The 12,289-nt window shown below is 48.1% G+C and overlaps 1 protein-coding gene across 3 annotated transcripts in view; it reads right to left on the reverse strand.

The window, feature by feature from the left end:
• DPF3 (double PHD fingers 3) overlaps positions 1-12,289 on the reverse strand; it is a 237,036-nt gene that overhangs the window by 107,783 nt on the left and 116,964 nt on the right. For all 3 annotated transcript variants that reach the window (XR_008427345.2, XM_045201942.3, XM_045201944.3), the window contains one exon: positions 4,649-4,776. Coding sequence is in view for 2 of the 3 variants with exons in the window: in XM_045201942.3 (XP_045057877.1) it covers positions 4,649-4,776 (128 nt within the window). In the remaining variant the exon portion in view is untranslated. The remainder of the gene's footprint in view (positions 1-4,648; positions 4,777-12,289) is intronic.

Here is a 12,289-nt window from a genome sequence, read left to right on the forward strand (position 1 = left end):
CACACAGCTATGAAAGGCTTAAAAAGCAGCACGGACCACACTGATATCTGGAATCACCATCACTGTTCAAGTGGCCTCCTGGCCAATGCCTCTGGCCTGTCCTCAAAGCAGAAAGCCCAGGAGTGAAGTTACCACTGACCTTCTCCCACTGCCTTCTCAGGAGAGAATTCTGTTCCAATCACAGGGGTCAGGATACTGCTAATTACCAAATCCTCCCAAAGAACTCAAAGCAGGTCTAGTCAATTCTTCTCTGGCTTCTCCACTAGGTTGACTTGGGAAGCCATCAGCAGACAGCACTTAGGAGTGTCTGGGCCAACCTTAGCCATCGAACAGAGAAGCACTGTCCGCTGGACACACCTCTGGCCTACGGCTAGGAAACGCTGTGCAGGTCCAGGGCAAGCCTCCCAGCCTCCCTGCATCTTGGCTTCTTGACTGGTAAGTGGGAACATGAACAAAAGACAAGCAATAGAAGGACTGGTCAAATGCTCTGCAGCCTTTGGTGAAAAGATATAGTTATCACGACTGTTGTTACTATGCATACGGCCATCTTGCAAACTTTCTGAGTCTTCAAGTTATGTAATCATGGTAAGTTTAAGTGCCTGGAATTTAAAGGTCATTGCCTCTAGCACCTCAGCACAATTCTGACTCCCCTCATTTTTCATTATGAAGATATTTATTGCCTGCAATATGGACTCTAGACTGCAAAGTGAAAGACTGCCCAAGTAGTCTGCAGAAGAGCTTCACGGCCTCGGTGCCCAGGAGCAAACTGACTTCTCCCTCAGGCTCTATCCCTCCGTCTTCCCATCACCTTATCCAGGTCTGCACACTCTTGTGTGTGCCCCAGGCCTCAGATGTGAGGGCCAGTGTGTTTGCATTTCCTGCAGCAGGGCCGACACCAGAAGCCTGTCTACATAACTGGCGCGGGGGGGGGGGGGGGGGGGGGGGGGGGGGGGTGTGCACGGACTTGCTAACAAACAAAGGTCGCATTCAGGGCACAGGAAGGAGAGGGGTATCCTGTATTAGGCGTGAAGGGCAAAGGCATCCCACTAGAGAGACAGCTGACCCTCCAGGAACGCACTAGCATTCCCTGTCCAAGGACATTATCTGGGAAATAAACACATTTTAAAATAACTTTCTCCCTGTTACTCTAAACAGTCTTCACGGTGGTGATAACAATGGTTTGTGGTTGTGCTTTAAAAAAAAAAAAAAAATCTTTAAAAGATTCCTTTATCTTCGGCCTGGAACACTGTAGAAAACTCCTGATTTCCTTTCTTCCACTACTGGTCCTGTACCCCATCTCCTCTCCATGAGAAGACCAGACTCTATCTCAGTGAAACACAAATTTACTGCCCAGAGTAAAATCCTCCATGTGGCTTCCTAAAATCAAAAGCCTCTTCCATGTCTGGGGAGGCTGGAGCGGTCTGGCCCTACCCGCCCCTCCCACTACCTTTGAGGCCCTTCTCCCCTGGCACTGCCCCCACCACGGAGGCCCTCTGTCTGTTCGTTTAACACCACGATGAGCTCAGACCTACCTTGATGCCTTCCAGCAACCTGTTCCTCAGCCCAGAAAGCTCTTCCCTAAAATCTTCACTTTGCTGGCTCCTTCTCAAGCCACGGGACTGAGGTTAAATTCCTGTGTCCCTGAAGATACTTCCTAGAATCTGTTCCTTCTCTTACACTGAATCTTCATACTCTGTTCTTTTCATGGCATTGATCCTGAAATGCAACTGTTCTATTGGTTCACTTGCTTTCTGTCTGTAAGTCACACCAGACTGTAAGAATGAGTGGAGGTGACAGGTCTCTCCGGGTTTCTCTCTTTCCCTAGAACCTAGCACAGTACCTGCTCAGAAGAGGCACTCAATAAACTTTTTTTTTCATTCATTCATTCAACCAAAATCAACAAAACTTTCCATTTACTATAAATGTAAATTCATTTGGCTTACAGTCCTGGCACAGGAAACGGTAGCCCCACGCTCTGTACATAGCAGACACTCAGTTTACATCACAGATGACAGGGATGATGATTCCACAATGACAACCCAAACACTGGCCCAACGCTGCGTGAGAAGAGCTCAAACCCACCGCCAGCTTTAAAGCGAAAGGTCTTTAAAGCAGCAAGGCTTCTGGGCAATGGTTTTGTCCCTCTCACTGATTCCATCACATTACACTAAATGAGGAAAAAATACTCTACTAGGAAATACAGATGTGACAGATGTTGACTTCAAAGATCTGAAAATCCACAAATGGAGGGTAATATATAAATAGCAAAAAAAAAAAAAAAAAGTACTAGATACCCTAAATGCCAGAGGCAAGAAGACTCCAGCTACGAGGGGATCGAGAAGGGTTTCGTGGGGAAGGAGGCACTGGAGCTGAGCCTAAAAGATGAGTGGACCTGGCACACAGGGAGATGGAAGAAAGATACATCAGATAAAGGGCACAGCATGACCAAAGTCACAGAAGGAGAATGGCTGAGAACAAAGGGAGTAAAGGAGTAGTGGCAAATAAGCCTGAAAACTAGGTTAGGAGCACAGAGTAGAGGCCCAGGAAGAACACACTCATCATTTTGGATTTACTTAGTAGGAAACAGAAAGTGTCTTAGCTGCGTCTTTTAGCCAAGGGGGCGCCGCAAGCAGAACTTTGTCTCAGGAGGGCAGGCCAGCTCGGAGTAGGCAGAGCTGGAGAGGGAAAGGACAGGGGATGAGACCCCTCAGGAATCTGTCCCCTCACGCACCCTCTCAATAAATATTCATTGGGTGCTAGGCACTGTTTGGGTGCTTGAGACAGACCAGTGAACAAGACAGACGAAGACTGCTGCTCTTGAGGAGTTTGCAGTCTACTGTACGAAAACAGAAAATAACAAGGCACATTAGAACACCGTGCACAGTGCTATGTACCGAAGTCACAGCGGTGAGAGCTGTGGGAAAAAAGCAAAGCAGCGTTAGGAAATGGGCAGTGCTGGGGGGTGGCCGGCGCAGGACGCGGTACTACATACAGAGGTCAGGATACACACAGCTCGGAGAAAAGAGGAGATGGGAGCAAACACATGAAGAAGGTGAGGGAGTGAAGAAACCAGATGTTTGGGGAGGAGACTCTGCCAGCAGAGAAACAGCCAGAGCAAAGGCCAGAGGCAGGGGTGTGCCTGCCCCGCTCCAGGAGCAGCACAGAGGTCGGTGTGCCTGGAGCAAAGGGAGAAAGGGAAAGAGTCAGACAGAGAGGCGAGAGGTCCCTGACTTGCACTCAGTGAGAACAGGCACCCTTGCAGGGCTGTGAGCATAGGAATGCCAGGATCTGACTGAAATTTTAAAAGGGTTCCTCCCAGCCATCAGCAGGGGGACCATTTAGAGAGCAATCCCAACAGTTTGGACAGGAGGTGAGTGCACCTTGGACCAGGGTAGAAGCCCTGGATGTGGTGAGAAGGGGCTACGCTCTGGATTTATGTTGCAGGCACGGTCGACAAGATTCCTGATGAGCTAGATGTTCCGTGCGAGAGAAAGGCCCCAAAGATCACTCCAAGGTGTCAGACAAATAAGAGTGACGGTCAACAAGGATCCGTGCCAGGGCTGGAGCTCTGTGAAGTCACAGAAGAAACAACTAGAAGCCATGTTGTGACAACTACATGGAAGAGATCTGATCATTCATCTGAACACAGGAATGGCAGAGAAGGAGACCAGACTCACTGATTCACTCAACACCTTCCTGAGACCGAACTCTGTTGGACAAGGGCAAGGCCAAGGGCACAGTGGTGAGCACGGCAGCATATTCCCCACTCGATGGAACTCAAAAGGCTGGGAGTACTTAGGCAAACCAAACATTCAAGTTTTTAATTTAATTGTAATGTTAATAAATACATAAATATTAAGTCAGTTGAAATTAACAAACACATCAATTATATACATAAAATATAAAAATATAAATTTAATACAAATGCAATGTAATTTTAATCATCTCTCATTGTGAACACTATTATTTAATATTTGTATTACTTAACATTATTACAACACTCTGTGCCCAACATTATAGTCCAAGGACGGGACCCAAGACAGAGAGAGGAATGGTGAGAGCACACCATTATAGTCTTGCTTGATGACAGCCTTTTCAGCCTGAAGAGCGGGTGATGAACACGTAGACAGGGGCCACAGCCCTGCTTGAAGGGTGACTTCTGAATTGGCCTTAGAGGAGGAGTAGGTAGTGCAGGGAAAGGACTGAGTGAAGTACAGCGAGGACGGGGGGGCACAGGGTGCCCAAGGCAGGGACCCACTCCACCAGCTAACGCAGACAACACCGAGGCTTTGAGCCTGGTCTACGTACAGGCTGCAGGTTCCACAGGGATGAGGACTCCATCTGCTTTGCTCCCCACTGTGCCCCCAGGACCTAGCACCATGCCTGGTACCCAGCTGGCCCCCAAGATACACTGAGTACATAAATAGGGAGATCAGGGAAGAGAAGTGGATTTGAGAGGAACGACGACACCTTCTGGGAAGAGTTAAAACCAGAAAAGAATCTTCCAGCTTCCCGGCAGTGGAGCCATGAGGCAGGCTGAGATGCAGCTCTGGCCCTTGAGAAGGGCACCCGAGCTGGTGCTGGAGTTCTGGAAGCACCACGGTGATGCTCCAGTGGTGCCCTCCACCCTCAGTGGGCACAGAAATACCTGTATTTCCTGGATGCTCTCCTCCTCTCTGGCGTCCACCTTCTTCTCAACCCCTTCACCTCGGAGCAAGGCTTCCAGCGTGGTGCTCTCCGAGGTGAACCCATCCTTCTTCAGGGGCAGCTCCACTTCTGAAATACAAGGACAGAGAAGTAGGGTCAGGCCGCTAGAAACAGGGACAGGAGGGACAGGAGAGATGGCCCTTGAGGGGGCCAGGAACCAGAGCTCTGGGGTAGGACTCAGGGCCGCCTGTGCTCTCTCCTTCAACTGGAACAGGACACTGGAGGTGGGCCCAGCTCTTCCAACTCCAGCTCACCATCTCAGAGACAGATCCCAGCCCTGCCTGCTCCCTCAGAGGTGGCAGAAGTAGAGTAGCGGGGGCACCAAATGGACATGGGATCAGACGGCCGGGGTCTCAGTCCAGCTTCGGCCCTCTCCAGCCCTGCGACTTTGGGCAAGGCACAAGGACCCCAGAGCCCTTATTTGCATCTACAAAGTGAGGATAACAATGCCAAACACCCCACGTGGTTGTTTTGTGGGGCAAAAATGTGCTCCTTTACATTTATGTTCTCTGAAAATTCAAAAGCATTACACCAACATTGGCCGCGCCTCTTAGTAATCCCTCCCTCTAGCCCAGCTCATTTGGCAACTCCGTGACCTCCCCTCAGCCGCGCGAGTGGCCAGCTCCAGTCTGCTCCACGAAAAGCTATTTCAACTCAGAGAGGCTGTTCTTAACAACTCACCAGGGAAGCAAAGGCCTCATAAGGAAGGGGAAGAGACAGAGCAAGCACAGATGCCTCTCAGGCCCCCTCTGCACACCAGGACCTTTTTTCTGAAGACATCAGGAGTTCGGTCAACGACCTGGGGCGTGAGGTTATGGGGCCAGCGAACAGTGGCAGCCAGAGCTGGCCTGCCCAGGAGAGGAACCAGAGAGAAGCTGATCCCCTTTCTCAATGTGTCCCCAAACTGCTAACCCAAAGGAGGTTTTTTGTTTCATTAAAAACAGAAACCTCGGGCACAAGTGATCTTATTTGGATTTATTACAAAATATTCCTCCAACCTCTCCTTTGACCCTGTACCTCCTGCTCCCCTAACAATTAGATGTGTGGTCCCTACCCTGTATCAGGTAAAAATAGGTGCAAGAATATGGGGGAATGATGGCCTGGAAACCAGTTAGACAAAATGAATAGCCCACCTATATGGGGAATCAGTGTAGGAACTATTCACAGAGGCATGGGCAGAAGGGAACAACAGGGAATGGTGAAGCACCCCAGGGGACTTAACAGTGGGGAGCCCTTACCACTGCTATTCCTGGAGGGGTAGAGGGGCAGTGTCTGCAAGAACCTGGAGGGGGTGCCACCACAGAGCTCCCAGCTAGGAGCTGTGGCTTGCAGCAGAGGTGTCCTGCCTTCCCTGCTCCTGAGCTCCTGGGTCAGAGAATGGAGCATGGGGACACATGGCCCTGCCTCTCTTTCCTTCCATCCTCCCTCATCTTCCTGCCCTGCCTGCCCTCCCACTGGCCAACCTCAGCTACACACCAGATAGCAAGCGATTCTTGTTGACGAAACCCACTTGAGGTCAACTTCCTGGATCCCAGGGCAGTGTGAAAAGGACAAAGAGTGGATCTGGGGGAGCAAATGGAAATAACCAACCCAATCAAGCCCTGCTCCACCTGGCTTTATTCCAACTCAAATGAACTCTACCTACCCCTTCCATCTCCTCCACCAGTAGCAGATATAGGCTGACCAATCCACAGGGAAGAGGGCGCTCAGCATCCCATCAAAACTGAAGAAACACACATCCATGGCGGCCAGCTCCAGAAGAAGGTGGAAAGGAGAAACAGTATCTAAAGTCCCTTGAGAGACAGGGTCTTTGGGGATTTCTCTTGCCAAAAAAGGCAAGCAGAGGATCCAATTCCACCAAGTAGCAATACCACCAAATCAACCACCTCTAAAACTCACCATCCACCTATTCACTCAACAAATATTTACTGAGCACCTGCTTCGTGACAACTACTGTAATGGAACGAGGCACACAGGAGGAGAGCCAGGTGAAGACAGTCCTGGCCCTTAGGTGGTTTACAGTCTAAAGAAAGAGATGTGAAACACTAAACACAAAATAAACGTGCGATCACCAATGGCAGGAAGAACTACGGAGGAAAACAACACCGGCATTACACACTACATACAAAATAAACATACAATCACAAATTACAGTAAGAGCTGTGAAGGAACAATCAGGTGGGGGCCTGCTTCAGATCACAGGAGCAGGGAAGGCCTGTGTGAAGTTACACTGAAGTTGAGTATCAGAAAAAGTCAACTGTTCGCTTTAATGAGTTCAGAGTGTGCAACTTCAGAGCCTGCTCTGATGACGTATTATTCTTCCTCCCAAGTCAGAAAAGGCTTCCAAACGTCGAGCCTAAAACAATTAAAGTGTGCCACCTCGTCCAATCCTCAGTCAAAAGACAACAGCTGGTCACCATCCCTCAAACTTACAATAATCATTCAAATATATATTTGAAATTCATATCATAGTATCCCCGTAGCCTTTAGAACACTAAATAAATCCTATTTCCAGAACTGCAAAAATCCCTTACAGATCATCTGCTTTAATCATCTTACAGTATCGGTGAGTCACCTGCGAGGCTTTGAGAAGGAACTTAGTGAAAGTAACATAGTTCGATGAGAATGCAACCAAATGATCTTTTCTAGATGTTACTGAGACCACAAGAGCTCCACTAAGGAATCCCCATTAGCAGTGTGCAGGCCCAGGCTGGGCCCTAATGGCTGTCGGTATGTTTGTGTACAAGCAAGGTGCTTGGCACACAGTGAACACTCAAAATGCAGCAGTTACTGCTATGTATGTATTCCTTAATCCCACCCACCACTCGAGAGGTAAGCACCGTTATCCCATTTTACAGATGCAAACGCACAGCTTAGGGAGGTGCAGAACTTGCTTAGTATCACACAGCTGATAAGGGGTAAAGTCCAGCCTTGACCCCAATCTGCCTCCAGCACCCATTCCCCAAATCTCTTAAGTTGTACAGACTTCACCTTACCTCTCTTTGGTTCTTCCTTGAAAAGCCTTTTTCCAAACCTTTCTCCATTTTCATTCCATTTCTAGGCTCCCCCCAGAGTTTTCACATTGGGGAAAAAAGGCAGATCTTTGCTGAGGCCGCGGGCAGGTTTAGGGCGTTGTTCGGGGCTCTGCCCCTCCCGAGCACCCCCTGTGGTGTTCACCCTGCCATGAGGGTACTGCCCGCACAGTGTCTCACCACCTGAACTTCCTCCTCTGCCTTCTCCTGCTCCTGCTTACTCCTATGCTAAATACCCCTCCGTCCCACTTTCCCGTATGCCAATCTACTCTCTTGGTCCTCTGGTCCTTTACCAGATGGGCACAGTAGAAAAATCAAGAGGGAAAAGAAAACCAAAATAGGGACAGTGAAATGGTCTCCCTACATGGAAGCAGCTGGAAGGAGCTAGAAGGAGCCTCCAACAGCACCTCGAGTTCAACCCCTCCACGAGGAAAGGGGAACACAGAAAGGTAAGGAGACTTTCCCAAGGCCACAGAGAAATTTAGTGGCATCGTTCTTGCCTAACTGCCAAGGTATTTACCATATTTTTCAGACTATAAGATGCACTCCCCCCACAAATTTGGGAGGAAATGGGGGTGCGCCTTATAGTCCCAATGTAGCTTACATTTACATTGGAGAAATATTATGTTATTAAATATTTTACCATGTTTTTTGCTTCAAAATTGTTTTTCCTATCTTCCTCCTCTACAACCTAGGTGCGTCTTATGGTCCAAAAATACGGTGATTGGCTCACAGAGGTTCTGCTTTCAGAGAGCCCTAGAGTCAAGCCCCAGCCTTGCCATATATTGATTGAGGGACCACAGGCTTAGTTAGTTAAGCCTCTAGGTTTCCACTTCCTTTTGTGTTAAATGGGTAAGATCAGAGTACCTATTCCATAGTGTTGGGTGAGAATGAACAAATTAATACACTACATTGAAAGAAACTGAAACGACCCACAAAAATAACTAGTGTGAGAAACAAAGTCGAAAATGAGACTCAGCAACCTTTGCCTTGGTTCTTCTATTCAAAACTCAAGATTCAACATTAGCTCATCCATGTAAAGAGCCTGGGATGTTGTTGTAAGTGGCCTATAAATGCTACATTATTATTAAAGTTTGAATGATTCTAATCTTAATGGTATGGAACTACTATCCAACAGAAATGTAATGCAATCACTTATATAATTTTAAACTTCCTAGTAACCATATTTAAAAAGCAAAGAACTGCAATTAATTTTAATAATAGTGTCTAACCCAATTTATCCAAATATTATTTCAACATGTAATCAATATAAAAATATGAATGCAATATTTAACATTCTCTTATTTGCATTGTCTTCAAAATCCGGTGTTTTACACTTACAGTGCATCTCAATTCGCATTAGCCACATTTCAAGTATTCAGTAGGCCCATGTAGCTACTGGCTATTGTATTAGTGCAGGTTTATAGCATTAAAAGTAATGTTTACTCTGATTTGCTTCCCCAAAAAGGAAACATATTAAAAATGGTTCGTAATGTTGCCTGCATAATACCCGGCCGACTGCCATTCTAAGACAGCATTCTAGCTGACCACTGGCAAACCCTGGTTTCAAAGCACTATGGGTAAGGCTTGCAAGGTCAGAGGAACACGCTAACCAGTGCCCTCTCAACAAACGAGCACACGGTACATTCTCTGGCTCCTCACCACAGGAGGTTCCAGAGTGAAGGGGGGAAAGAGGGTAACGGTCCAAGTTCTTGCACAATGTATGTCCTAGACAAGCTCCCTGTTGAGCTCTGAGGGATTTCATTGATTCCGTTTTAATAAATCTCATCTGGATGTAGAATTTAGTAATTCTTAAAAAGTGCACTCATTTTGAACCTCGTGCAAATTTAGAGACCACGTAACCTGACAGGAGCCATCAAACCTTTAACATGAAAAGAAAATGGTCCAAAACACACACATAATTCATCTTTAAATTAGCCTGATTTTATACACATGGATATAAACCCACGGATCGTTACTCTCTCCAGAGCGGCAGCAGCTGTCACCCAAGCCAGCCGCCTCCCTGGGCCCCTGTAAGCAGCTCTGCCTCCACTTCTAATTGGGAACAGAGATACTCCTTGGGTGACTTCCAGCACGATCCATCACACCAGAGACAGCTTCTGTGCAAACCGAAGCAAATCGGTTTCCAAATAAGAAAAAACCTCTTAGACAAACAAGGATTGAAGCACAGATAGTGTTTTTTAAAAAAGAAAGAAAGAAAAGGAAAAGCACAAATAAAAGCAGAGAAAGAAAATCACCAGGGAAGAGCAGCGGCTTGCTTCTTTCTCCCCAGGGCTGTGGACAGGGCAGCATCCTCTTGGATGGAGATGAAAGTCACAGGCTTTGGACACAGGTGTCCCAAGCCTGCCACCCAATGCACCAAAAGCAAAGCTTCCACTGGGTTGTTGGAGCCACTGAGCTCATTAACAGGATGAGGGCAAGATGAGCCCGAAAGTGCAACCTGGGAGCACAGTGAGTAATTAAATCCCAGGTCATTTAGAAATGCAAGCGCCTGGATGTCACAGGCTCCCGGAGCCTCTGACTCCTTCACACGTTTTCTTCTGGCTCAGGATGGAGGACTGGGGACCTGCAAGTCATATATGGATTATAATAAAATATGCCATATAAAAAACAGATTAAGACAGTTCTTCTTTGGGGAAATATACAAAGAGAGGAGCTGTCTGTTAGCTGTCGAGTTTGCAAGAGATACCATCTTTCGGAAGGCTGTGCTCTGCCAACAGACAGCCAGCCCCAAGGGAAATTGCGGTGAAACACCGACAGGGCACATCCATCCGTCCATCCATCCATCACGAGCACGCTCTGAGGCGGGGGCCTGGAGGTAGAGTTACGGTGCGAGGGGGGGAGAAATCCCAGACAGTGGCAGACAACCCTCCTGCTACATCGTGAGTGCTCAGGTTTGTTGTTTCTTTTTTGCCTGCCTCTAGTTTTTCTTTAAAAATACAAACGTTCATTTTCTCTTTGGGCGCTTACTATGTTGAGGAGTTAAGCTCATCATATTTCCTTGGATTTATACATCAACTTACACCAAGGAGCAAGGAGCTTAAGAATCATTATTTCATTTATCTCCATCAGACTCATGGGGAGAAGAATGGGGGAGTACTGTTCTCTCTCACCCCACAAGGGAATAGACGGTGGGATGGAAGGGGGGAACCCAAAGACCTGGTTCCTGAGATGGTGGCAGGCCCAGGAATCCATCTGCTCATTCCTCAGGGGTGCCATTTTCTTGGCTGCGTTTGAGTCCCTGTTTTGTGATTCACAAAGCTCAAAATAGACAGGTTCACAGTGAGGACCAATCACCCAGCCTGCACGCATCAGGCCCTTGTTATCACTTATCCACACCACATGAGGGTTGATCACTCCCCAAATGGCCCCTGGCCCCCACACCCTGCTGTACCTACCCAGCCACCTGTAAGAGGACAGAGGTCCCCTACCCAAGACACAGAAAAAACACAAACTCTTTCCTTAGATATTGTTGCATCTATCAGGTGCATACCAATTTGTACATGACTAATATTAGCCATAACGTTCAAGCTACTCATGACCTTGAACCTATGCACCCAATATATGTAACGATATCTAAAAAAAGAATGTTTGCACCTCTCAGATCAGCCGCGACCTCTGCTTAATGGTGGATCCCATAGCAGATGCCAGGTTTTCTCTCCTCAGCGTAGAAGATACCAGACTTGCGCCTTTAAAAAACTTCCAAGGCAGAATGTACTCTCCTTCTGGGTGGGAGAGCACACACTCCTCCAGCTGGGCAGTGAGCTGCCTGCAACGAGTGTACCACAGGCACTGGGGACAGGAACAGGACTGGCAGAGATCCCCTCAGCCCACCCAGCAGCAAGCATGGAGGGGGCATCACAGAGCCTCCTCGCACTTGCCAAGTCCTCAGCTCCACCTTCCCATCCCACATGACTCGGAACAACCCCATGAAGCCAGCAGAGCAGCTGCCATGCTGCATTTTGCAAATGAACAAGGAAGGCGAGAGTGGTTAGGTAACAGCCCCAAATCGCACAGCCAGTGAGCGGAGGGGTCTGAACTTGACCCCAGACCTTGTGATCCCTGTTTGGTGTTCTTTTTTCCTGCAGAGCACAGCTGTAGTGTCTACCAAAGAGAGGCAAGATGGCAAAACTGGAACAGGCCCCATAGGCCAGGCTGGAAACTGGATGGGAAGGCGAGGTCAGCTGCTGAACGCTGCTTCTCTTCTCTGGCTCAGGCTCCCTCATCTGCAGAATGGGGGTGATGAGAGCTAAGCCATATTCTTCAAGCTTGAGATCAAACACCAGGCACCTTTCTTTTCTTCATCCCTTTAATAAACCATTACTGTCCACCTACTATGTGCCAGACACTGGAGATACAGATGAAAAAACAGGTGGGCCCCTGTCCTCAAAGTGAGTGCCTTGCAGTGAGTGCCAAGGAGGCCCAGGCTCAGCTCCCCAGAACCAGCTCCTACCCCCAGACTGCCAGAAAGGTGAAAAGAAATACATAAACAGTCTCGGCAGGGAACGGCATGAAGCAGGGGCTGCAGG

Source organism: Desmodus rotundus, chromosome 7, assembly GCF_022682495.2.
Source record: "Desmodus rotundus isolate HL8 chromosome 7, HLdesRot8A.1, whole genome shotgun sequence".
Lineage (NCBI taxonomy): Eukaryota > Metazoa > Chordata > Mammalia > Chiroptera > Phyllostomidae > Desmodus > Desmodus rotundus.